Source organism: Pterocles gutturalis, unplaced genomic scaffold (genome assembly GCF_000699245.1).
Source record: "Pterocles gutturalis isolate BGI_N339 unplaced genomic scaffold, ASM69924v1 scaffold30015, whole genome shotgun sequence".
In the NCBI taxonomy this organism is placed as follows: Eukaryota; Metazoa; Chordata; class Aves; order Pterocliformes; family Pteroclidae; genus Pterocles; species Pterocles gutturalis.
In genome coordinates this window covers 10,729-38,539 of record NW_010139192.1, presented here as the reverse complement: position 1 = coordinate 38,539, position 27,811 = coordinate 10,729, and the positions used below count along the sequence as shown (strand labels likewise).

The window sequence follows — 27,811 nt, the reverse complement described above, 5'->3', positions numbered from 1 at the left end:
GGAAAATATTTGCATAAATGAATTTTTAATAGATACTAAAAATAAAAAGCTGCTAAAGCAAATATAGCTTGTCTACATTATCATGCGATTTTAATTATGCAAGCATTCATGTTCTTTGTGTATTTTGACTTTGGGCCATGCGAGACACATGAGTGAACTGTCACTCATGCAGAGTTAATTATAATTTGTCCATATAGGGAAAAAAACCCTGGGAAAGTATAAGAACACTTTTCATTGTCAGTAAACGCTAGTTGTTAGTCAATTGAGAAAACTATTCTTAGCAGACTCTGCAAACTCTGTAGTTCAAAGTGTTCCTTGAAAAGAGGTGTATTAGCATGTGGCTGGGTCCACTACAGGAACAGATTTTATTGACTAAGGAACTGTATCCTTCTGTACCATAACATTTAGTTTTTTTTTTTCTTTCCCTTGAACCAGAGAATGTATTTTGATTTAGTGTTTGTCAATCCAAGCCATGTTATTTAAATTAATATTCACTTGGAAGGTGCTGACTGTAAAATGCTATTTTTAAGAGTAGTATTTTATACAGTATTGCAAGCAGAGATCTTTAGTTTCCCATGTGTAATACAGAAACAGTTTGTAAAGACTCTTTAGACTTCGCAAGTCTCCTTTTCCCAGGCAAGTGGCAAATAACTAGTTGTCACTGACACATAGGGCAACAAATGGATAAAGCAGGCATGGATTCTGAGATCTATAATTTTTAATAATTTTTAAACTAGCTACAAAATGTCAATCACTTCACAATCTGACAGGAGACGTAAGGAATTTCGTATTACATGCTGTAAATTATATTTATCTCACAGTTTATCTAGAGTTCATTCATTTAGGTTTTTTTATTATTTTTTTAATTAAGTCGGCTACTAAACATCTCAGCGATTTGGTGTGCATAGCTCTAGGTAAGCAACAGAGAACTGTACTGATAACAAACCACATGGGGATAGCGACTAGAAAGAGAGAGCCTTATAAAAATTACATTTCTTTGCACCATTTCATATGGTAGTCATTTCCTCCAAAAGATAGTCTTCAAAAGCAGCAGACAAACCCAATATATTACACTTATTTCTTTTTGTCTTTGACTTATTTTCAGCCAAGCTTTTATTTTCCTGGCAATGGCTAAATGGTGAGTGCCAAATCCCTCTTTTTTCATAATTAAAAAAAATGATCATGATTAATAACTATATATATATATCAACAAGAAAAAAGTGGCACAACTGCAAACTTGCTGGTATAACATAGTCCCAAAAGAGTCCGAATACTGAGCATGCTTTTGTTGTCATTGTTGGTGTGCTACTGCCATGGGAAAATTCTTGTTTAAGTAGGAGTCTAAAAGTCTATTTATTCCTCATGCATAAATGCATAAATCACATCACTTTTTAGTGCAATGCTTCTTATAGTAATATAATTCCACATTGTCTAATCATGAAATCATAACAACAGATAATGGCAATGAAGAACTGAAGACAGCAGGTTTAAGTGCTTAAACATCATGATACCCAAAGACAGGAGCATGGCAGTAGCTCTGTGGAATGTCACAGTTTTACAAGAACAATACTGTATATTTAAAGGTTAACAGCACGTTTAGCATTCCAATAGTGTTGTCATTCAGCAAACATTTAAAAAAAAAAAAATGAGGAGAGGGAAAAAAAGGAATGGAATTCAAAACAGAAACGAGGAAAGGAAAAATCCCAAAAAACATCATAGTGAGCTATAGCCATCAAATCAGCACTATGTACAACCTTTGGAAAGAAACATATCTAGAAAAAAATAATTACAAGTATCATTTTTGGAAAGCTGACAAACTACACAGGACAACATTTACAATAGGGCTGATATGTGCATGTGTGCAAACCTAGTAGGTAAATACCATGATAAAAGCATGAAGGTACTGCCCTGTTGGACAGCATTAAAAGGAAATGCACTTCACTGCATTTAACCACTGCCCAGCATCTTTGTTGCACGCTGGTTGGCTTCATCAATCCTGGTTTTGTTGGAATCAGCCTAGGGAAACACAGAGGAAAGAGGCAGATTAATACAGGGCAGAAAGAGAACATCTGCAATGCTTAGTGGACACGTCTATAGTTTTGGCTAGGTCAGGAAAAAAAAAGAAGCTTGAAAATACCGGAGAGCTGTTTTTTATAGCGGTATTGGGGACCCAAAAGTGAATTCCACATTTGCTGTTTTTTGACACCTCAGGTAGCTTTTGAGTAGAGCTTTTATGTTTGTATTGAGCTTCACTGAACCCTTGCAAATGCTGTGCCAGATCTGTAGCTGGTGCTATTGATGGTGCTAGCAGTATTGATGGTAATGGGTGACAGGATGAGAACTGATGATGTGCACGCAGATTGCACTGGTGAAAAGCTGCAGTGCTCTCTAAGCTTCAGCGGACCTGGACTCTGTTTGAATTTCGATCACCAGGCATGCAGTCAAAACTAAAATTTTGCTCCGTGTAGAGAATCACTGGAACAGAGAAGCTAAATCATCTGATGTAGGGAATGCTGGCAAAGATAAATTTCTTTGAAAATACATCAGTCTGGATCTCTTTGCTCTACATGTGAAAGGACAGGAATAGGTAGGAGTGATGCCATTATTCCTTTCTCTCAACAAAGTTCACCAGTGTAGTTGCAAGACAGAGTAACCTCTCTCATTGGGCAGCACCATAAACAAGAATCAAGAAAAGGCAGGGATTCTACTGTTACTTGAAGCAATTAAACTGGAATTTAGTCCAACGCAGACTGAACCATTAACTTCCCTGTCTTCCATGGGGTAGCACTTGCCATGATTATAAAATGCTGTTAATAAAACCGCACCACTTGGGAGGTTTAGGAGTTCTCTTTGAGTGGGAAGACCCTTCAACCATGGCTTTCTTTAGCTCTGAAGAAGTTAGTTTTGGAGACTGAAGACATTGTTTTAGCTGACAAAAACTGGCAAATCTCCATTCAAGCCCCTGTTGCTATGCCGACTTATGCTAGCAGAGGGACTAGATAGAAAATGTTTTCAATTTTTTGAATCAGACCTGTGGGAAAGGTGAGAATTGTGTTACTGCTTTAGAAGCATGAACTCAAATAGCAAACTGTTTTAGTTTGATGGCTGTGTTTTGTTAGCTTTGATGATTATTCCCACATCTCTGAGGTGTATCCAAATGGTACAGTTTTATTTTAAATCTCAAATTTGCAAACAACAGAATGGTGAAGCAGCTCTCCCACATTTTAAAATCCTTTAAAAATGGCTATATTGATGTGCAATAAATCATTCTTAAATATCTTGGGCTTTTCTCCATAATTGTTTTAGCAATTTCTATGTAGATGTGTATTTTTAGTACAGTAGCATGTGCCAGATCCTCAGCAAGCGTAAATAAGCACAACTACTCATTATAAGCCACACTCCTTTATTTTAGCCATGAGTTTGACCTTGTCTACCACAGTACAGTTTTGTGTGCTTTTGACAAAAGACTACCTAAAAAGTAAGTGAATGGTTTTGGAAGCAGTTACAGTTGTCATTAAATACATGAATATTGATGAATTATGTTTCTAAATAGGAATACTAAGTTCTAACTCTGGTGGATGATATGTCAAAGTCAGTGGGAGTCTTTGTGCAGACCTCACCTAGGTAGAGACAGAATGCTTTGAGCCCTTCTTACTTTTCCTCCCAGCCTCCTATTCATGGCTTATTTTAGGGTCTTTCTAAAGAAAGCACAGTGCTTCAGCTGGTCAGGAAAAGAAAACAATTCCAGCAATGCTGTATGCCCATCATCAGCTGGGGACAATGGTCTACTGGCATATTTCATTCCAAAATGGTTGTCTGTGCATTTGTGGTTTCAGTATTATCCAGCTAACCATAATTTTGATCTTTTATGGGGGGTTTTCCTAATATATTGTGTTTCTTTTTCTAGTATCTCATTACTGTGTGTTCTTACTCTGAGAAATGTGGCAGGTTTTCACTAAGCCCGAAGACTGTCTTGTTTTTGTGCTGCTTTCATGATGGCTCCTCTGTGCACGTTGCAAGTCCATCTTTCAGAAATGTGTCACTGTTCTTTAGCCAAGGGCTCTGCCTGACGAGACCTGCCTGTGAGGCTGGATTTAGTGAATCACATTAGCTTGCAATGTTGTTTTTCTATTCCTGTATGAAATGCCTAACTCTGTAAGAAGGCCGCTTGGATGTGGAAGGCCAGTCCCTCATTTAGCCAACTGCTCTCAGCATGCACTGCCTAGAGATTGGCCCATGTGCTTCCTGTGCACAAAAGGCCTGGTCAATACTTTCAAAATCCAGATGTTTGCAAACCTGAACTGATGGGAGAACAGTGACTTGTTAGGTTTGCTGTAGTTCGTGATAGTATCCTGCAGGCGCAGATAGGATGCAGCTGATTTCTATCCACAGGGCCTGTCTCCTGCCACTGTGTTATGTCATGAGTAGGGTAGCTGGTAACATGTAATAATGCACATCCTCTTTATTTGCTCTGAGAAAATAACAGAATAACATATGGCCTAGACTTCTTATTTAAGGGTATTTATGATGTAGGCTGTATAATCTTCCAGTCCCTTCTTGCAGTGTAGATGGATGTGCTGCATTCTACTGCTTTTCATATTAATAACAGTGGTAAATCCTTCCCCCCCATGCTCCTATTTAATTTTTCCCAGAAGCATGAAATGCTGCAAAATGGCATCACAGTAATACTGTGCATTTTCCAATACAGTCAAGCTAACAAATGCAGCTGTATAAAACAAAAGTTTTGACCGATGCAAAGCCATGTGCTCTACTGTGTTAGGTGACTGTCTCTCTGTTAGAGACAAAATTCCCACCTTTAAGACAAGGTATACTTCACTCAGTTCTCTCTGGAATCAAACTCCAATAAGGAAAGCTACCTGAGTGAATCCTTCAGTGCAATATTTGCTTTTTCACTAGGCTCTGATGTAGTTAATTGACATGAAAAATAGACAGGAGCATCTTGCTTGTGTGAGAAAGCTTGCATGTGTTAAAAGGCTCAAGAGTCTAAGCTCTACCACTTAAGGTCAGCGTTAACTCTAAGTAGCACATATAAGTCCTTGGGTTAGATCCTTAGGTTGTGTAAATCTCAGCTGAAGTCAAGCATTGTATTGATTTTACACCAGATGAAGATCTAGCCTCTTATGTCACTTCAGCCTGGCTGTGCCTGGAGCTCTGCCAGTATGAATGCAGATGGCTTGTAGATCTTGGGATCTGAGGATGGCAGTGAGTTCCCAGCCGGGTTTGGAGGGTGCTGCTCTCTGCTTCAGAAATCTGCAATGCAGATCTGGCACTGGAACTGTGCTCTCTGCCTTTTTAGACAGTTATTCCTCAATAGTAATGGTGAGTCTCAGTTATTTACATACACACACACCCCCCCCTCCAAGAGAGCTGGTCAGTGTCTGTCCTAATGTAGTTATAAGCAGTCAGCCCGACAAGAATGGCTGCACTTTTACTGTATGACAAAGCCTTGCTTAATAAATCCCCATCCTCTTTCTGGGACTGGTCCTCCAAACAGGTGATTTAGTTCTCAACTGCTCATGGAATTTCCAAAGGAAGGAAAGTGCAGGAAACCTTAAAACTAGCCATGAAGTGCCATGGCATTCAGACCCAAGCCCTGCAATTCTGTACAGCTCTGGGCATTTCTCCTTTCCCAAAGCTGTTGGAGAAAGAGCCTTGATTTGTGCTGAGGGGTCCCCTTGTCAGCTATTGTCTTGCAAACCCAACAGTGTGGGTTCAACGTGACCTGCACTGAACGTTAGTGAAGATCACAGCAGCAAGCTCTTGTGTGGCCCAATGATTTGGAGAAAGAAGAGAGAAGAGCTCTAGCAGCTGTATTTCTGTCCCTTGTCCTTCTCCAAGATGAAGAAAAACTGCAGCATGCCCAGCCTGTGCTTGCAGAAGGGCAAACACAGCCCCTTTTGGGGTCCTCTTAGAAATGTCATCTCTTACCTTCTCCATGATCCTGTCAATCTGGCGATTCTGTGTGTCAATCTCGTTGCCCATGTCCAGGGCCATGTGACGTAAGTTGCCAATGATGCCGCTGACCTGCTCAAGGTTCTCATCCATTTCATTTTCCCGGGCATCGTTTGTTACCCTGGCAGCAAAACAATTCTTTGAAACAAAGACAGAGGAGGTTCCCCCTGAAACTCTGATTCATCTGAAACCTCCCCTGTTTCCTCCTTCGCTTGTCACCTGAGGAACATGCTGCTATGCTCAGCTTTGAAGAAAAGGGATTAATAAGGAGCTAGCCTGAAAAACATTGCATGCTTACTTTTTGGATGTTGGGAATGTCTGGATTCATCACTGCTCCATTTGTATTGCTCACATCTGCTGCTTCTAGGAGTGTTGCTGTCTGAGCTTGTCTGTAACACATACTGCACCTCTCTGCTAGTGATGGTCCTTCTCAAACAAAGAAGGAAAGGGGGGTCCATTTGGACCTGGTTAGAGTGTGTGGGAAATGCTGGAAATAATATCAGCTCCCCTCTTTGAACTCCACATGGATACTATCCAGTCCTCGTAGACTTGAGTCTCACTGGAATATTGGGGAAGAACTGCTTCAGCTGTGAAAATCCTGACCTAGCCTCCTATTTAACTAAATGTATTCTGGTAAATGACAGAAGCAGCTTCTCTCAGTTTTACTGGCTTTACTAAAGATCCTTTGTCTCTCCTCTTAGCACCATCTTTTTCAGTGGCTTAGTTTCCAGAATTAAAAACTTGCACTTGAGCCAAGGTCCAGTTCAACTCTTCAGTGACTGGAGGGGCATGTAGTGACTGATACTGGGAAAAGCAGGGTTCATGGTTCCCACTCAGAAAATCACTACTTTGAGTCTCTTGTGCAATTGTGTTCATGTAGCTGCCTAAAGGGTGCTACAGGCTATTTGCAGAACAACTATGGTGTAGCATGACTTCCTTCACTGCTATTGATATTGTGCCCCAGCCTTCACTTTGGTGGTTCTGCCATCCAGAAATAAAAAAAAAAAAAAGGCAGACCCAGCAAATTTCAATGGCAACTCCATCCCACGCTCCAGATTGTGTGACAGCATTGTTAATATCATGCTGATTTCCCTTTATCACAGCGGACGAAAAAATAAGTGGATAATAGTTTTTGGAAAGATAATTACTTATTAATCCAGTGTCCTTAATCTTCAGAGATCAAAGCTTTGCCTACTGGTATGCCTTTATCCATTCAGCTGATAGCATTGTCATCTAAATACATGCTCTATAAGCACTATTATCAGTATGTACTTACTGCTGGATCCCTATGTATTGCTGAAAGTTTCCTGATTGGTTGCCATTAGTATAGCTGTGTGTTTCAAACTGGCTTTCATTTGACTGCATAGAGGTAGCCACTAGAGCATCGATATTTCTCCATGGTTGTGGCTTTACAGCAGCTGAGGAATGGGGCATATTCCATGTTCAGTCAGGCTTTCTGGACACAAGCAGGGAAGCTGTGCACCTCTAGTTAAAAGTGTGCTTCAAGTTCTGCACTTGGCTCAATGCTTTGGCAGAGAGCCTAAGACTTCTCTTTCTGAAAAGAAAGGAAGGGGTGACGGATCCTTTGGTACATCTTCTGGCAAGGATGGATAATGAGCACTACATATCCTGAGACATAATAATAATAAACTAGTATTTATTTGACACGTAATTTCTGAGGCATTTGACAACTGTCATTAATGAGATCCTTAATAAGGCCTCCAGGAAAAGTGCATTGTTCAGGTCAGGGAGCTGGAGTGCAGAGGACCCTGCTGACTGGCCATGACAGTCTGCAACCTCACATTGCTGCTGTGAAGTAAATAAATATATATTATTTCTATTTTATTATTGCCTAAATCTGTGCAGTCTCAAGGAGGAAGGTTTAAGGCCACGTTTTCAAGCGTCTTCTGGATCTCGGGGCTAAGACCTTGACTTCCAGGATTTCTGGCAATGTAACCAGCCTTTGCACAACCTCAGGCAAGCACCCACAGGGCCAGGGGAAGTCTGGACACAGCAGATCTTTCACCCTTGTCCTAATTGCTGTCAACCTATATCTAAGCACCCACAATTCAGTGGAAAACACTGGCTCCATTGCATTACCCAGCACTACTGAAGGAGTTAATAAGCATCACAGAACTCTTGACCATATGGAAGAAATCTAAATATATCAGTGACGAGGAGAACAGAGAGAAAACAGTGGATAAAAAGGCTCACCTGCGGATAAAGCCACCACTGATGGCCATCTGCTCCCGTTCATCTACGACACGTGCAGGCTGGCTGGCTACAACACCATCCTGATTATTGCCCCAGGCTTTTTTGTAAGCATCACTTGATTTAAGCCTATGCAAAAAATATGATGAGTAACAAAGCATCAAGTGGACCAGGACAAATGCAAAACTCTTTACTTCTCCAAGCTAAAAGCTGAATCAAGCAAATGAGTTTTCAGATAGAGGGTCATTGATTGTATACCGATATATCATAAGCCTGAATAAAAGGAGGGGTTTTGTTTTTCTTTTTTTCACTGTACTGCCACAACAACTGTGATGGTCAGAGGTTTTGTTTCCAATAGGGTGAATTGCAATTGTAAAGTCTACAACACTGCACACAGGTTTTTGGATGTTGACTTAGTTTCCAGAAAGAAGGGAAAAAAATAAAAAAAAGGAAAAAGAAAAAAGAAAAAGAGAAGAAATACAGATAAGTAGAGAACATTGTTTCATTTCAGTGACACAACGTTTTGACATCAAACACATAGAACGTTCTGGCAGACAGACATAAAACCAAAATTGCCAAGTATAGTATGTACATCACATCACAGCAACACACCCTCTTAGTGAAAAACAGATTTGGCTAGATTTTAACAGGTTACCATGCAGAAGATTGGGCTTCTGTTGATGGTTTTTAACATGTATGTGGCATAATAGGCATTTATAGCCACTAACCTTTCCCAAGGTGATTAGGGGATAATTTTATCATAAAATTCATAGGGTTCATTACATTTTCTAATAATATATCGGTACTTGAAAATACTAATCATACATCGACAGTTGATGTACAAACCTTTGTCCACAGAGACAAAAAGTAAAATAGGCAGAAGTGAAATGAGTGCAGGAGAAAAGAAAAGATACAAGCAATCTAGCATCAGAAAGGGAAATTTTTCTACATTTTTCTTCATGCACCAGCTACAGGCATGAATAAGAAGTGAAGCATTCTCACTAAGCACAGTTGCCCCAATAGTTCATCATACTCTTAATGCATCAGCAGTAACAGCCTTCACAATAAGCAAGACACAGGCAAAAATGGATCATCACTTCCTTCAGGAGCTTTAAACCACAGGACTTTAAAATATCCTAGCAGCTTGTTATATTTGTTGTTTACGACAGTTATATTAGCTTCCAGAGAGCCATTTTTGACTGAGCTGCCATGGATAGAAAATTAAAATCCAGGCATACCTTCAGTGGCAGGTTAGCGTGTGCAGCATATTTAGGGTTGCTGTCATTGGCATCATCAGATGAGACTGAACACTTTATCAGGAGTGTGTTTGGGGTCTGTAGGTATAAGTTCTTGATTTTATTCCAGAAATTGAGCAGTTTCCAAGAAAGCTGTTGGGAACTGCAAATCTCCATGGTTTCCCTGTTCTTCAAGTCGAATCAGTCATATAAACAACCCTGTTTGTTGTTTGTTGGGGGAGAAACTGAACATGCTTCTGGGGCATTTGGGAGAGGACACAACAAACCCATCTCTGGTGTTATGTTCTCTCCATGACCCCCGAAGCAGCTCGGGCTTCTGTTGAGCCTGAATATGTGTTGCATGCTCCAATATAGAATTAAATTATAGATGAAAAGAGGATCTTTCCTACTCATTTATTTTGTTGCTTATTTCCTGTTAAAATTTGTAAAGACTTAAAGAGAAGATGGTTGGCTTTTTTTTTTTTCTTAGTACTCTAAAACTAAACATCAGCTTTGCTGTTTCTAGAAATGAGTGAAAGTAGTTCTCTTGATCCACGTGTATTTACAGGTATTTGCCTGTTCTTTAGACCTGTGCAACTTTGAGAGTGAAACAGTCTCTGTGTTTGAGGTGAATGATTCTATACGCCCAGAGCTTGATCTCTGTTTTCTTGTGGACTTCCCATTAAAGTCAACAGGTGAAGTCTGGGTCTGCTCACAGTCAATAGCAGTTATCCTTTTGAATGCAGTCTGGTCAAAGTGTCATGCCATGGACATTTTGGGTCTCCTAAGAATGTAGGATCAGGCCTTACATTTTGGTAAGGCTCAGGGCATTGTATTTACTCTCTGTGTCAGAGTATAGTTATGTGTGAAATGGTTAATCTTTTTTAAATATAGGCCATTGATCTACCACCAGCCAGAAAAGCACTAGAGGATTATGATGATACTGATGCTCAGAACTGTATGGATTTCTCTCCCTCCTACACTCCACTTCTCAGAATATCATCTTATTCATACCAGTTGAGTCCTGGCAGAGTGATTCAAGGAACAGTCTCTAAAAGCATTTTTCATACATACGTTGTTTCTGAACACATGGTCTGATTAGCAATGCCAGTTCATGAAATCTGGCTGCAGACTGCAAAGGTCAGAATACTGCCTTAAAGCAGGGAAGAAACACCTTTGAAAATGAACATCCCCACATCGAACGCATGCAGTATCTTTCTGTTCTTGCATCTCTTGATTTCATGATACTGCAGTCATCATGAAGTGGTAAATGTTGTAACGCCTAACCCCATCCATGCCATAGGTGTGGCTGTCAGTTCTGAGCAGCCTTTCCTACAGTACAGAATATTAAAGCTGCTCTAAAAAATGAAGATTCCTGCAAAATACATTGGATTTTTTTTGTATTTTAAGGGTGAACTTTTGATGTAGGCGTTATGCCAGGTTTCTTCAGGAGGAGCAAGCCAAGACAGTGTTCCTCTTTAAGTTGCAACAGCTTTTAGTGTGTGGGAGATGTAAAGTTTCCCCTGCATACTCTTGTACCTGCAGCTCTTCTGCACTGGGTCCTCTGGTGCAGGGCAGCAGGGCTAAAGCCCGTATCAGAGTTGATACCCATTGCAGGCAGTCCCACTGAAAAAGGCTCTGTGTGTATGTAGCTCTTTCCATTCCTTCTTGCCTCTCTGCCATTCTGCAAACCAAGGCAATAGTGCACATACTCTGGGAAAAATGTTTACCCCACCAAAGTATTCATGGCTTGGCACATGGGAGCAAAATTTATTTTTTTAAAGCTTAGGCAGTGTCTGTGTTGTGTCCCAAGGGAATTAACTTCAAAATAAAAGGTGACTGATAAGGCAGAAACACAGTCCTACCATTCAGATTTATGGCAAAATACCCACTGAACTCCATGACAGCTGTCTCTCATTTGGTCTTGATAATCATGGTAGGATCAGGCCCTGTCTGTGAACAAAGTATATGTGCCATGCCAGATGTGGTACCACAGAACCACCGCATTCTGCTGTTTCCTGCACAATCTCTGGCCAACCACTTATGAATGTTTTCACTGTAACCTGGTTGCACGCCTACTCACTGCATGCTGGATTTGCTGTTCCTCAAGGACTTCTGGTCGGTCCATTTTGTCCCCGATTTCCTACACCCGCATAGCCGCACATCACATTTTCACTTGGCATTTAAAACAAGCTTTGCATTACTTGGAGGACGGTTTCGTTCAAGTGTGATGGCATGCAAGCAAATTCAATGCATTTCAACATTTCTGCTTAGTGTACGCGCTACCCAAATGAGAGAAATTTGGCATGACATGTTCAGGTTTTCTCAAATTTGTTGCCTATGGCAGGATGAAAACCATTTCAAGTTGGGTTCCAATTGTGAAGCATCATGGCTCTTTCAAGATCTCATCAAGGACTGTTTCTGTTGAACAATGTGTGATTTTCATCCATAATTTTGAGTAATGTTTGTTATGACCTCTTATGCATTTTTTCACCTTTTTTTTTTTCATTTATTAAACTTGTTGGTGAAAATATGTTTCAAAATTTAGGGTCTCCAGGAATAAGGTAGCCCCAGTGTTTTTGTTTGCTGGAAAATGGAACCATTCAGTACACTTTGGGTAAAATGTTGAAACTTTTACCATTAAAAGGTGTCAACAGTGAAGCTTTCACTGCAGTATGCCTGATTTTAATGCATCTACAGTAATTCCCAGTCAGTTGTCTATGCTATGAGATGAATGCATTTGAATCAGAATCGTTCTTTCTGCATGCCACATGCTCATCCTGTCCATGTGCCTAGCAAGGATGAGCTTCACAAGGCCTTTGGGATCAGCCTTAAGTGCTCAAAGAGATGAGGCAGGCAGCACCTACTTGTTACATGGACAGACACAAAGACCACAGAATTTTCCTAGGTCCGTCAAATTCTTTTCTGCTTCTTTCATGTCCTTATTGATTTGGTCCATTCCCTCTTCGATGCGTTCCAGTTGTTCTGATTAAACACAAGTATTTTATCCCCACAGAATGAAGCAGATGGAAAAGGACAAAGAAAAAAAAGACAAAAACTTCAGACATTCACTGTGACAAAAAACTGGACACCACATAGCAGAGCCGGTACCCAGTACCTACTTGTTACAAGGACATATGAAAAGGCCACAGCATTTCCCTAAATCTTTTAAATTTTTCTCGGCCTCCTTCATGTCTTGGTTGATATGGTTCATGCCTTCTTCAACACGATCGAGTTGTTCTGGTCAGGACAAAGGGATGACAGTGTGGAATGAATTGTATTTTTGTTTGTTTGCTTTTGTCTTCAACAGAACATGAAAAATGACAATGTAGAATTAAATTAATAATGACATTACAATGCATTAATCTGAGCTGATGCATTGCTGAAAGGATGTATGCCGCACTGGATGCCAAAGATGTTTTTTATTACTATGGGAAGAATAAAACAAAGGAGGAAGATGTTTGAAATATAGTAATTTAAACAAGATGTAATGATGTAGAAAGGAAGGGTTATAAAGTTTAAGGTCCCGAAACATAATACAATACATCCACTTACTAAGACACCAATGACATCCAAGAGAAAGAAAGTTAAAATGTTATTATTTTGCATTTATGTATGTTAATACAAGAGGAAAGGTGTCCTTCCATGGAAAATACTTCCGTTACTTACACTTACAAATGCCTTGGAATTTGGTGATTTTTGTCAGTGTAATTGCTTTGATTAGTGGATAACTGAGTGAGAGAGCTGGTAGTAACAGTACCAGAGATGGTGCAAGGTGTTAAGAGCCATGTCCAAGAACTCCTTTTTCCAGAGGCTGAGGAAACTGAGACCTGCGACTTTGAAGGGCATTGGATATTAATGTCCAATCTGAGTATGGCTCATGGCTGGTTTCCTTGCTGGTACGTATGCCATAAATCAGGAGTAACCCCAGCGAACACAGAGGAATTACAACCAGCACAGGAGCCTGATGCTCACTGAAAGAGGACCGTTGGCTACAGCATTCATTGTCTTTGTCCCCAAGGGATCTTATGAAAACAAGCATTGGGTGAAGACTTGTGTTTTTCAGTGGGGTCACTTCTGCTTTACTCCAGGGTGATTTATCAAAGCATCAAGTCCAGTACCCAGCCGTATATAGGCACTGTCTCTCCACTGAATTTGACAGAATTTGACTTATTTCCACCTAAGGCTGACGATGATGTAGGGTTTTCTTAGTGACTTGGTAGCTCAGAATAATTTGATGTGTTAATTTCTTCACTGTGCAAGCTGACAAAAGTGGCCTAGAGGAACAGAATGCCACAATGTGAAATTGTAGGAATGGATCCTCCGCTGATGTAAAGTCTGCAATAGCAATGCCATTTTATATGGGTGGAAAACCTCACCATTTGTGTCACGATTAATAAACCCAAATAAGAATTACATGGGATTACTTGGAGTAGCATTCCAATCCAGTAAAAATTATAACTATACCTAAAGAGGCAAAGTAAATTAATCCCAGTAAAACACAAATACATCCCTATTCCCCGTATTGAATAGAAAAAAACGTAAACACAGAATTACACCTGAGAGGAAAGGGACTAAGAGAGCACCAGTTATAGGAGAAATGTAATGTCATCTCTGACATTAACCGAGTGTCTTTTTCAAGAAGAAAAAAAAAAAAGCATTTTAGAAAAAAAAATCATGTGCATATTGACGTCAGTACAAAACTCCTCATGACTTCTTTGGGAACGTGAATAGGCCTAATTTCTTACTTGGGTTTTTAATAACAATTGAGGTTTAGATTTTCAAAGCTTTCTGGGAGATTTGGATACCCAATTCCCATTAAAATTAGTTTTATTTAGTTAATTTTAATGGGAATCAGGCATCTCACCCCTAGAGGGCCTTGAAAATTCTGGCCTAAATTATTCAAGCTGAAATAATTTGAATATTGAACTTGTACTCTTTGTTTAATTCTTGCATGAAGCTGGGCTTTGAGAAGGAAAGGTACTGTGTTGGTCTTGCCAGATGCCTCTGCTCTTCAGCGGTCTCATTCTCCTCAGCTGGGCATGCCTGTCTTCTGATACCACAGGGGTTATTGATCCCAAATCCACAGATACATTTAGAGGATCAGAGTTGCCTGGCAGTGTCCTCTGAAAGGCACACATAATGTAAGCGAAAGATTGGGAAACTAATAAGGAAACCTGAGAGATAACGCTGCACAGGTTCTGCCAGATAAACTGCTGAGCCAAGAAGCAGAAATACGAAGGTGGGTTGGTTTAATGCATATTGTGATTTTACATTTTGGTTGGGAGGCTTTAGCAGAAGCTTTAGTTCATGTTTGTAGCCGCAGATTGTCAATCTCATCAGAAATGTGAGGATGTGGTAGAAAGTGATAATCCTTTAAGTGCTCCTCACTAACTCGGAGTCCTGCCTGCTCCTGCAGAGTTGAGCAATGCTGGCTCTTGCTCTGGGAAGCAGCTGTGGGAGTGTGAGCTGGCTTATATGCTGGTTCATGCAGCGTGACAGGAACTGCTAAATTTCTGTCGCAGATTCCCACCTGCTACTAGTGAGAGCTGTGTTTGCAGAACCTGGCTGGTTTTCAGGGCTCTCAGTTAAAAGACGGGACAAGAGGTACTGACCTTTCTTCCACTGATTTTGCTGCCTCTATTTCTCTAACCTTGGCTGGCTAGTAGAAAATGCCACGTAAGACAACAGGGATTAGTCCTAGATCTGGTACCACTGGTGGCTTTTGGTCTAAACATGTTTCCTTGCTCAGATGCAACCAGTTATGCAGTAGGGCCTTTTGAACTTTTTTGCCTTGTTTCCTGTTCTGCCTGAATAGATGAGTACTAACTGAAGAGTATATTTGACATAACTCAGAGACTTTCATTTAAATTATAGCCCTCTCCAGAAACCTGACTAAATTTATCCTGCTTCAGGATTTGTGGGTGATGCCTATACTATTTCTGAATAGAAGAGGGACCCACAACTAATTTATCTTCCATTAAAGGAAACCTCATCGATGTAAAAAGCCCATGTCATATCTGTAGCCCGGAAGTCTAGACAGCTGGCTGCTGCTCCTAAAACCATTTGCTAGTTGTTAATGTAGTGGGCTGGATTGTTAACTGGTTTAAATTGGCCTTGTTGTGCTGGCTTCATGGAGCAACACCAGTTTATACTTGTCAAAGATCTGGTCCCACAGGCAAGGAGATAGATTCATGAGTCTAACCACAATTACTGAGGCATAAAAATTATAGAGGAATTATCTTAATGGGGCCACTCTGGATTTGTTTTGGTATAACTGATATTAAAATCTGGCCCGGAATGAATCACTGCTGGTTTAAGAAATCAGATGGCTATCAAAAGGTTAATGTCTGTTTCCATAGATCTTCTCTATTCCAACTTTGTGTATTGTATTAAAGGTTTCAGGGAAGACAGTCTGCTGGCATATACTGCCGTGAACCTACACAAATTCATACCTACAAAAGATCATGTCCTTCTGGAGAAATACTTCAGGTCATCTCTTGATGGCTTGTTGCAGTTTTCTTTGAACATACTGCATCTATATATATGTTTATATATCATATATGATATATAAGAGAATTGTTGTTGTCTGGAAGCAGAATATACATCAGAGGTATGTCTCCTTGAGATTTCCCTCATTTTTTTTCCTGAAGCTCTGCTAATTATTAGCCCTTTTTGCATATTGATACCCTTTTATGTCTGAGAGTGTCGCTTTGACTCAAACATAGTGACTATATATCTTCTTCCAGATCTTCAGAAAACTAATATCTTAGGATACAAGCAAGGGAATTTGCCTGTATTGTTATACTTATGAATTACTTCTGTATTAAAAGTGTAGGCAGCTGAGGGGCCATAAGCTAGTCTTGTTAGTTTTATGGTAGCATTGTGGCCCTTGCCAGTGGGTCTTTGCCAGGATCTTTTGGAACAGCTTGGCAAATCCCGGCCCTGTGACTGATCTGGGGAAGTGGCTGGGAGAGGGGAGCTGTAGCAAGGGCATCCCTCAGCTGCTGCTTTGGTCTCTTGAGCAAACATAGCTGCAAAAGCATCTTAACACAACATTAGCTGCAGGACCAGGACAGGGCAAGTGTGATGTTGCTCCACCTTTGCATCCACGTCTGCATTTACACTAAGTGTTCCTTGACTAGTGTCCAGGATTTGGGGCCTGGGCTTGAATGACAGTTAAATGCATTTGGAGAAGGGAACCTGCTCTTTTGCCTGGACTATTGTGCAATGAAGTTATTTCCAACAAGGGCAATTTTAATTAAAAAAAAAAAGGACATTGAATTGAAAAGGACATATGAATGTAATCATAATTGCATACAGGAGGGCTGAATTTGAAAGAGAATCAGGAGATTAACTATTTCCAATGATATTCAGTGATCCCATTTTCCATAAAGCAGAATCATATCGGGGCGAAGTACATTTCTAGGACAGCCTTTTCAGAAATCCTGAGTCTTGACCTAGCTCTGCTCTGAAAGGCACTGCTGAGCACAGATACAAATGGAAGAAAGCTGTCGAGGAGGGCTTGTGAGCCCATGTGTAGCTGTGCTAAAAATAACAGTTAGACATGGCACAACCTGCTTTTGTTGGGGGGCTTCATTTGTCTTTTGCTCTGCACTACACTTTCAACATAATGTCATTTTCGCTGTAGAATCTGTAATAGTTGTAGCTGCCAGTTTTTTGCTAATTAGCAAACCATTTCTGACTGTGATCCGCTCAGCTCATAGGTGTTGGAGTGCCTGTAGCAACTCTGCTTTTGGCATCTCACTGCCTATCAATTTTTGTGGTAGCTGTTGAACAGGAGATAAGTTGTGGAAGGGGCCTGCGCAGGGGTCTATAGTTTTTCTCTCTGATGGAAAGGCATTGTAATTATCTTTGTATCTACTGCAGTTATTTCTCCAGTGCCATAGAAGCAGGTCAGCCATAACTCATACAAAACTGTAAAGCTTGCCACTCCTGGAAAAACTGGTTTATCTTCATATCCCCACTATCAGTTTCATTTCTATGGTCTACTTTTAACCAATGTGCATCCAAATGTTAACATTTTTCTAAGCTAGAATGTTTCAAAAAAACATATTTAACAAAGCAGAGCAATTGCCACTGGTCAATAATCCTTTGCAGTGTGATATTTTTAGTGTAAAATATAAATGTTTTCATTTAAAGCATTATGTACTTATCTATATTTAAATAATTAAATAAGGGAGTTTGACTCAAGGCCAGGTTTAGAAAAATGTAAGCATTATGGATGCACATAGGGTCTGGGAAAGCCTTTCTCGCTGATAGATAAAAGCCTCAACAAGGAGAATCTAACTTCTTAGCTCCTTCCTGTGGGCTCCCCAGGGGAGGAACTGTGTTGAACTGGTTTGGGTGACAATACCTGGCTCAATTAGTGATAACTTTTGGTATTGCAGAGGGATTACTCCAAAAGCCCACTCAGATTCCCGGGGACTTCAAAGGGCACTGGAGGAGGTCTCTGGTTTTTATGGCACTCCCATCCTTCTTGAAACAGGAGTAATGAAAGCTCTTGTGAAGCTCCACACCTCTGTAGGATCATAACAGACTCTGTGGTCTGCTGAGCAGCCAGCTGCTCTAAGCATTTAGGCAATAGGAGCTAGCCAGACTGGCTTTATTGTATAAATACCTGGTATTGTAAAATTACATTGGTTTCTTTCCTTTTATGATCCCAAAGCCTTCTGCTTATTGATGTCAGAAAATGAGTTCCGCTTTGCATTATTTAGATTGAGATCGGCTCAAAAACGTTTTCCTTGCAAGGTCTGTTTAGCTTCAAAGCAAGCAGTTTTGTAAGGAAACCTAGAAATAGAGCTTCAAGCAACTGCAGAGATTAGATATTCTGCATGCCGCCCACTGGAAAGATCAATGTCATGTTTTTTGTCTATTTAACGCCTAATAATCTTAAGTGACTTGTGCAGTCAGCTGAAAAGAGATCACATGGCAGTGTTGGCAAATTATTTCCTTAATCTGATAAGCTGCTGAGACATCCGTGAGTTGCGCACATTGCACTAATTACAGAGGGTTCAAAGTCATCATTAGCGTATTTTGCCAAATAATATAATAAATCCTTTATTGCTAAAAGTAAAAAAAAATCAGGAATTATTACAGCCGCATATGGCTAAAATTGACAAAACTTAATAAACATTCAAGATAGTGCAGTGGTTACAATATTCCCAGGGTTTGTAGCATTGTTAGGCTGTTTTCCTTGAGAAACACGTACTGTTTAGTTGCAAGCTTAATTTACTGCACCACTTAAGGCATGACCATAACCAATTTAAAGAGGCATTTAAATTGTCTGATTCTTTCCTGTAAGTATCGACTAACTGCATCTCTGGCCATACAATATACATTTCAGGTTTCACTGTCAATGAGAGCTTACTACTGAGTTCCCTGGACTCCAAAGAGGTCAGTGGGTCCAGTCTCAGCTCCTTGGCTCACAGAGACCGTCCTTCCTAGCATGACTAGACAGTTGGTTGGGCAACTTTTGCATACAGGAGTTTAGCAATAGTAGAACTCCAAAGTGAAAAACAAACTTCAGGGTTAAAAACAAAATAAAAACCCCTAGCAATCTGTGGAAAAATAGCAGTTAAAGAAAAGAAACATACTTTCCCAAGACTAAACGCAAAGGAAGTTACAGGAACCACTGAAGTTTCTGCTGATCTGCCTGTGAATTACATTGCAAGACACACCTGGGTATTTACAGACTTTCTCTGACAACATTTGTGATTTATTTTAACTGTATAATTCACTTCTGAAACAAAATATATTATTTAGACAGGTGCCATATCTGTTTCAACATACGTAATTTCTGGTTTTCTGTATTCAGTGATAGTTCTTTTATGGCTGTTATTCAGAAAAAAAAAAATTAGACAACAAAATATTCTCTATGATTTTTTTTCCTGTCAAGACAAATTGATGTGACAAAATTTGGTTAGCTTAAATTATTTTCCCTAAAGGGGGAGGTGGGGGGCAAGCAATGAGACATACGTATAAAGCAAACAGAAGAAAATCCTTTCTGTTTAGGTCCTGTTATTACTTTTCATTCATTTTAGTGACAGAGAGGCAGGGATATTACCGATAAAAAGGGTCTGTCATGTTGCAGTCTATTTTCCAACAATGCCACACTGTTGCCTATAATTGTTGTCTGGGCTTGATAAGTAATATAGCATTACCTCTGTAGAAAACATTTCCTAATACAGTTTTGTATCATACCACACAGTAAATAATAACAAACGCTTTTTGAGGGGCTGGTTTGATATAGAGCAGCAGAAATCTATACTCTGTTGATTTAACTTCTCTTTGGAGACACCATTTTGCTGGCAAAGCTACCTGCTTCTTTGTAATATTATGAAGGGCAAAAATGTAATTTCCTGGAATGTAGTGGGTATGTCTAGCTCTGTCTTTGTCACTGTCATCCACAGACAAGGACTCATCTAAGCTTGCAAGCTCCTATATGGTCAGTTGTAATGAGCTGATTGTGTCGTAGCTTTTAATGTTAAATTCCTGTTATCCTACTGACATTTCTATACAAAAAGCAACTGAATTTTACACAAGCTAACCCTGTTTTACCTTTTCTTGGGTTGCATTTAATGCATGCTTTTCACTTGTAGCTAAAACAAGTGAGAAAATTACATAGCACCTGTGTAAATAATGTTGGATTTTACACTTATGGAAGCAGTTCTCCCCATTGTGTAGCTGGATATTGACCCAAAGCTTGCTGAAAGAATGATGATTTAGATGAGTTCAGCCTGCAGCTCTCTTTGACATTAATGGGAAACAGATAAAAAGAAGTACAGACTATTACACAGTTACTGTCAGTTCCTCTGTCAGGCAACAAAGCTAAAGGCAAAGAGATTCTTGGGTTCTCATGCACAACCACACGTTTTATGGACCTCATTTTCAGGATTGTATACGGTTAGTACAGTACTTTGAGAATGGTTATACTTCCTTACTGAAGCAATCTGAACTTACCTCCTTGCTCATCCAACATAACCAAAGTCCTGATACCAGCATCTTTACTCTACATCCCAATAGTGGTAGCAAGGTAAGGAGACAGAAGGGGAGAAGAAAGAGAGAGAGAGAGAGAGATCAGTGAGGGAACACTCATCCCTAGATAAGAGACATAGGAAGACAAAAGAAAAACAGTGAAAGGAATTACAAGGTCATAAGGGGCTGGTGGCACAGTCCAAAGACCTTATGTGTCTGGACACTGTACAAGGAATGGGGTACTTTCAGTTGTACCATCAATCCTTCAGGATTCACTGGGATACAGAACTACTGCAGAAAACACAAAGTCCTGGACTTTGAGATTAAAATAATCATTTTACACAGGAGTAATTTCTAAAAAGAGTTTTCATCTCCAAGTTCCCTAAAGGAGGAGAAGGGAAGAAGGGGGTGTTGACATTGCAGGTGAATGTTCATCCCACAGAAGAAATTCCCAAGGAAAATAGACATGGCACAAATATGTTTGGTAAGGAGGCATAGCAGTTTGTACACAGCCTTTGCAACACAGAAGTCAGAAAGCTCACCTACTTAGGAAATCCATTTTAAAGTAGGCTAATATTTAATAGGATTAAGCCATATTTTTTGGCTCGGAGTTCTAATAGATATGGGTTTGAGCCAAGTTTTAGTTCAGCCAAGAGACACCTTTAGCATCAATGGACTTTGGATTGAGCTTGAAGGCAGGATTTTTAAAACACCTACGTACTGAACCTAGCCCTCTCCCATAGAGGTTAATGGGAGTCTTATCATCGCCTTTGCTTGATGCAGGGCTTGAGGAAAAGCCAAGCAATTCAGAGCTCCCACCTGCCTAATTCAGCAGCAGGGCACCTTTCACAAATACATTTTTGCATGCGTTATCATCACTCTGGGATGTGATCAGGTGTCTCAGGTTTCTGGGTGCTGTGATACTAAGCTATATGACAGATGAGATTAGCTCCTTTTTAATTACAAAGGGAAAACTAACTCCATTCTGCTTGGACCAGTGATAATGTCTGTGAATAATTAATGGCCCAAATGATCTCCTGACTGTTGCATTTCAATAACAGATGAATTGAAGTCCTCTGTGGCCTGACAGCTTGCCAGGGGAGTTACCTGGACGTGTGCAGCCATAATATAGCTGCTTCTGTGAACATAAAGCCATCTATACCCTTTTGAAGCAGATAAAGTTGGTGGGGTCAATTTTGCAGAGGGCAGAGGAGATGCCCACAGTTGTACAGGAACATGAGGAACAGAAACCTGGAGTTCTGACGTTTCCTTTTGCTTTTTCAGGCCATCCTCCCCCTCCTTGAGGCAAATTAAGGACTTCATATTATCCTTCCTCCCAACTGCCCTGCTCACTGCCATCACTCATCTCTTTTTCTGGGAGCAGTGAAGTCTCTCTGGCTGTCAGCTGCCCAGTCTGTACTCACAAGGCTCTCCCAGGCAGGCCAGCAGTGCGCTGCTCACATTGGCTCAACTACAACCCTGACTCTCTGCCACACTTGAGGGCTGTCTGGCTGGTGCATCTGGTGCTTCTCTGCTTTGCTTCAAGAGGATCCTGCTTAGTTCAAGAGGGATGTGAGTTGTCTCTTGTTGCGCTCTCGTCTGCCTCTCTCTGCACTCCCATTCTTGTCTTTAATGTCCATGTCACTGTAGAAACTGGGAAGAACATCAGATGTGTGCAGCCTGGTTCGTTCCCTCCACTTTTTTTTTTTTTTTTCAAATCCTTGTGTGAGTTGCCAGGTGCAGAGAAAAAGCCTCCGGCCTCTCCCCACAGTCTGCTGTAGACTGCTGGCCCCAGCTCAGCCATCTACCAGCTACCCACTGCTGCTCTCTCTCCCTTCAAGCTCATAGTGCATTTACTTGAATCCCAGCCAGCTTGTATTTTTGCAACCTTTAGAAAGTTAAAGTCCAAGGATCATCTTAGATTTGCCTATTTAGAGTAAGGAAAGAGCCTTTAATGATCTTATATTTTCTGTAGGGCAGGTGTCAGATTTGCTAAGCACTGGATGTGCAATAGCTTTTTATTGTTCTCTTTCTATGCTCTTGGTGCCCAAGGATGTCTTACCCGAGAAGATCTGCATGTATTTTAAAAAGCATGCCTCATGCAAACACAAGGAGACTTAGGTCCTGAGTCATCTGGTTTCGAGTAAATATGGTGCAGTCTGACATGGAGCCCTTCTAAATATTGGACTTGGAAACCCCACAGTTGGTGGTATGATAGTTGTTGGCTTTCAGTGAATCAAACATGGTCAGGCTGGGAAATGTTTGCTGCACCTTAACCCTCTGACCTTGTTTTCCTGCAATTTTTGACATCTGAGCAAACTGCCTTCATGCAGCTAAGATGTCCAGTGACCTGAATAAGACCTATGCTGAGAGATGAATTCAGCAATTAGTCCTTATGGCTTATATTTCATATTAAATCTTTGCACAGAGCAGAAGAGGTGCAATTTTCTTTTACTTACCTGGCTATTTAATCAGTGCTATTTAATTTTATCAGGCAATCCTGTATGTCTTAAGAGCAGCTTGCCAAAACATTAATACTAATGTGAAAATATGAAAGGGTGTGCACTGAATATACTTGTCTGCATCTGAAGTTTAATCCAAAGCATATTGAAGCTAATCAAAAGACGCTCACTGACAAAGATGAGAGGTGATTCAGACATCAAGTGACAATCTCCTCCTGTTCCAAGTTTCTATTAAGCATTAATTTTCAGCTTTAAAAAAAAAAAAAATAGCTGTGTAAAGCCAATTAAAAAAAAAAAATCACATTTGTGCATTTAAAGCAGATACAGACTTTCCTAAAAAATTCAGTATTTCCATTGTGACTGATCTTTTAGATAGCTCAAAACCAAACCTGTCTGTAAGACAGAACTCTTCTAAAAATGTGTTTTTCACCTGGACGTCTCAGAGGGAGAGAAAGACTCAGTAACTGACTCTCAGCAACAGCAAACTGAGGCATCTCTAGAAACTACAAACCCTCTTCATTTAAGGGAATACAAAGGAAGAAATGTGCCACACAAGTGTGTTTGGGGCCCAAACACAGACAATGTTGGTGCTTTCTGCACTAAACATATCAGAAACTCCCCTTGATCTCAATGGGTTCAAGTGTCAGACTCTAACTTGTTGCTTAGAGAATGTGTAACAGGAGGCAACAACAGCTGTGTTTGTGAAGTGCCAGCCCAGAAAAATGTTTTACAACAAGTGATCATCAAACCTTGATAACAGGCTCGCAGAAGAGCCATGGTCGTGGCAGGGGCCTGTGATCATGCTTTGATTTGTCTGGTCCTGAGGGCTCAGGAAGGGTTCCCACCCACATCCAGCGCTCACCAATATCAGTGAGATCCTACATGGGTAGCCATGAATGAGTAGAACTGGTGAGGTCTGTCTTGTTATGAAAATGTGTGCTAATGGCACACCTTCCCCAAGATTTTATTTCTTTCTTCCAGTGCAATGGAGGAATTTCTTAAGACCGTCCAATTCTTGCACAGGCAATCCTCTGTTTAGTGTGTGGCAAAATAAGGATTTTCAAAAACTGGGATGCTTAGGGTAGTTCAGGGCAGAGAGAAGAAAAATGCATCTTTCATAGGACCCTACAAAGTTCATGGAACACATGCCATGTTAATCCAGCTCTTAAATCTGTAACAGCCTTCTCTCTCCAAGAGTTACTTCTGACCCTCATTGTCTTCTTGTTGTACTTGAGAGGAGAATTTGGACTGATGGATTTTGCCGTGGTACAGCAAACGTCTCACACCCTTGTCCCTTAGAAGAAAATGGCACAGTATGAATTACTTCTGTTGAGACATTAAACTGACAGGTCTGGAGTTCCTCTATTTATCCATAAAGCAGGCATACAGCAGACAGTAAAACATATAATTTTTCCCATGCATCCCTTGAACATATTCAGCCCTGACTTTAGGAACGAGCAGGTTAACTGGTGTGTCCTCCCAGACTTTGATTTCCACGGAGACTGCTGTGGGTTGCCAGCCATTTTTCTGCAAAGATCTGCCCAATTTTGCACACAAGGTGACTCCTCAGAGCAGGAGGCCATCGCTTTTGACTTAAATCACTTTGGGTGAAACAGCACCATGAATATGGACCCTGTAAAGTTTATGAAGGTCGATGTCCTTCAACCTTTCAGCAGCACTAAGGTCTAGTGTTTAGATAAAAGCAAACCAACAAGGAGTACTGTTTTGGGTTCAACATGCTTTCTATGAAGCATGTGCCCGGGTTCTCCACTGGACCACAGGTTAAGCTACTGATCAGAAAGCCAGAATATATGATTTTAAAACTCCGGGCTTACTTCAGCGCTTAGATACATCATCCTAAATCTGTCAGTGCTTCAGTGAAGCCAGTTTAACAGCATAACTGGGACTCCTGTTGGAGGCTTTAATATACATTATCCTCAATCTTCTGTAATAGCTTTTTAAAACTACTTTTTATGAGGGTCTCACTCAGAGCAAGTCAGCAACAAAATGTTCACTGAAATTTGCCCAGCACTTTGGAGGAGAAATGCATTGCTGTATCATTTCTTATTATTGCTGTTATTTCACTTACTTTCCCAAGGTGGGAATAAAACTAGGAAGAGAATTGGGATGACTTCTCAAAGGGCCCATCAGTCCCTCCAGTACACAATGTGTTGCACCCTATCCATACCTGCTATAAAAGGCAGCTACTCCAACTTTGGTTTAGCCTGAGGGGTGATTTTTATAACAGTATAAGGGAATGAGGTATCAGGTAGAGAATCCAAATTCTAGAAATCACTTTCTCTGCATTTCAGGAGATACCCTGAAAAATAGATATACACTGTCAGTTACGTGGAGAACACATGAACTTCCACTTCAATTAAGAATTTTTCTTTAATCAATATGGATTATAGAATTTATTTGGAATAAATTAGTACAGACAATTATGTACCAGGATATGCTGACATTGCTAGCAGTTCCCAGAGACACTAAAGAGAAGTGTCAACACCCTAAAAACAAAAATGTGGTCAGAGAAACATTCTTTAGTCATCCATAATAATGGATTTCTTCAGCTCCTGCTCCAAGTTCACTGTCACCCTGTTAACACTCTAATGTCTTTCCGTGCCTGATAAAGGAGCCATATTAATTCTCAGCCTGTTAATTCACCCTGTAGTTCACACCCTCAGCTGATATGAGTCTCTGAACCCTCACTTGGATCCTGTGTGCCTGATTTTCATCTAGTGTGATGACCCTGACTCCAGGTTTACACGAAGGGGTCTAATCCTGCATAGGAAAAACTGAGACCAGAATTATGAATCACCTTTCCCTGTGTGAGATCTGTATTTCTCTGGAATTACACAGATAAAAACACTTGTCTGAGTAGAATGGTTCCAATAGATAATTATGTCAAAGGGATTTTTCAAATTAGCTTTGACAAGCTTTGGACCAATAGAATATTTTTTCCTTTTGTTCTTCAGAGTAACAAACATTTGACTATGATAATAATGTCAGGGGAAACTTGCTTCCCAATCACAAATGAAGGAAGTTAGTAAAATAGCATACTCTATGTTCAGTATCCTGTGTTGAGCAGCATCATGAAGTTATCAAACATGTACAGCTTACCATTTCAGCTTTGATATGTTAGTAAACTTGACTCTAACCCCCCACCATATGAGAGGAGAAGATTGTCTTGTCTGGATATAAATGTACAAAACAGCTGTTTTGCCCATACATTTTGCTAAGTGCTTTCTTGCTGGGCTTTCTGCAGTACTCATCTTGCTGATCATCATCGCTAGAAACCATCATTTTTTGCACCCTACAATGATTGATTTTCTTTAAAGGCCATGATAGTTCCAGTGGAAGATGGTGGTAGAGTTACGGCTTTTCCCCTTGCATGTGTTATTCTGCATTTCATAAAGTTGACTCAGAGGTTAAAAGCTTGAAAAAGAAAACAAGAAGGTCAGCTACAAACTGTGTATTTAGTCTCACTTCTGCCTCCATTTATTTTTACTTTATGTTTTGGCCCAAACATTGCACAGCATCATCATAAAATACAAGTATTTATAGCGCTGTGTAGCTCGGATGAGCATTGGTCAGTGTATATGTAGCTGTGTTGCATGGGTATGCTGGACACCACAGAGCAAACAGATTTTTGTAGTCTGCCATCCCAGCACATAGCTGCCTTGGGGCAAAGCAGTGGTGACTCTACGACAGCTACTCACCAGTTCTCCTTGCTTCTCTTGTGCTAGGACTGAAACAATCAGCTTCTTGCAAAGCTGGGTTATAAAAAACAGGAAGTAACAAATTTGGTTTTCCTTGCTGATGTTCCCTGGGAAGAGCACCAGGGCTTAGTCTCCAAACTCAGACTCCTTGGGCAACGGGGGCACAGTCTGCTGTCAGTTTTGTCCCCCAGGCTATGACCTACATTTCAGCATTAAGGATGCCTTGTACTGTTATAGGGCTTTCCTGGGTGGACAGCACTCTTCTGTCTCTAGAGTGGAGCCAAGTCAGTCTGTTTATTCTGTATTTTCCTAGTATCTAACAGTGTAGTGACAACTATGACAGGAAGCCATACATATGTATATAGTAATAATGCTGAAACATGGAGGCATCCTTTTCCTGAGTAAGGAATAACAGTTTTGCTGTATCAAGAGAATCGAATAAAAAACATTCTTTCATGAGAAGGAGTATTTTCTATCTCTACCCACTAGACAGATTCTGCTAAGCAAGGGAGTCTAATTGGATTTTTTGGGTCTATTAAATCAGAGCAGTGCAAGTTTGCTTTCAAAGACACTCACCATTTGTCTTTTCAGTCTAAAATCTCTCACTCCCTAAGTGCTACATTCTTTTAAAAGTAACTAGGAAATGGAGCTGGAGTAATCAACCAGCTGTTTAGATCAGAGAAGAATTTTAAAGGTCTTCTGTAGTCACATTAGTGAAAATAATATTCAGCTCGCTTTAGAAGAATTCCCTTGACTAGTCAGTTCTAGTTTTAGAAACTTTCTGTATTTGGACAGGATGATATTGTAGCATCTGAATAAAAGCTAGGTCCAGAGAGAGGCTGATCTCTTCCAAGAAGCATTAGAGTCTTACATAAATTAATTGGTAAAATTCAGCAGTCCCAGTTCTCCTCCCACTTTGCCATTTGCCGTGATTTAATACTGAAATTCCAGTGGCATTCACAATATGCTGGTTCAATATGTTAGGAAGACTCAAGCAGTGCATCGGTCACACAAATACGGCTCAGGAGAGACAGGGCTGATATTTACTGATGGTTTGGCCCTGAGCAAATCACTTCCCTTTCCTGCGCCTCTCTTTCTTCCCACTCATCATCTGCCTTGTCTATTTAGATCATAGGCATTTCAGGGCAACAGGCTCTCCTGCCTTGCGTTTGTGGAGGTTCCTATGTGAGACTCTCTTCCATATCATTGAATT

General features: G+C 40.4%; 1 protein-coding gene across 2 annotated transcripts in view; it reads right to left on the bottom strand.

The window, feature by feature from the left end:
• Window positions 1–696: 696 nt before the first annotated feature.
• Window positions 697–27,811, bottom strand: part of SNAP25 (synaptosomal-associated protein, 25kDa) — a 29,218-nt gene continuing 2,103 nt past the window's right edge. Inside the window, exons 3-7 of one of the 2 annotated variants that reach the window (XM_010083273.1) lie at window positions 20,403–20,451; window positions 12,287–12,404; window positions 8,188–8,313; window positions 5,950–6,094; window positions 697–2,016 (exon numbers count right to left, since the gene is read on the bottom strand). In XM_010083273.1, the coding sequence (XP_010081575.1) occupies window positions 1,948–2,016; window positions 5,950–6,094; window positions 8,188–8,313; window positions 12,287–12,404; window positions 20,403–20,451 (507 nt within the window). In that variant the 3' untranslated portion in view covers window positions 697–1,947. Of the gene's footprint in view, window positions 2,017–5,949; window positions 6,095–8,187; window positions 8,314–12,286; window positions 12,405–12,541; window positions 12,660–20,402; window positions 20,452–27,811 lie in introns of both variants that reach the window. The other variant, XM_010083274.1, reaches the window with a different exon arrangement.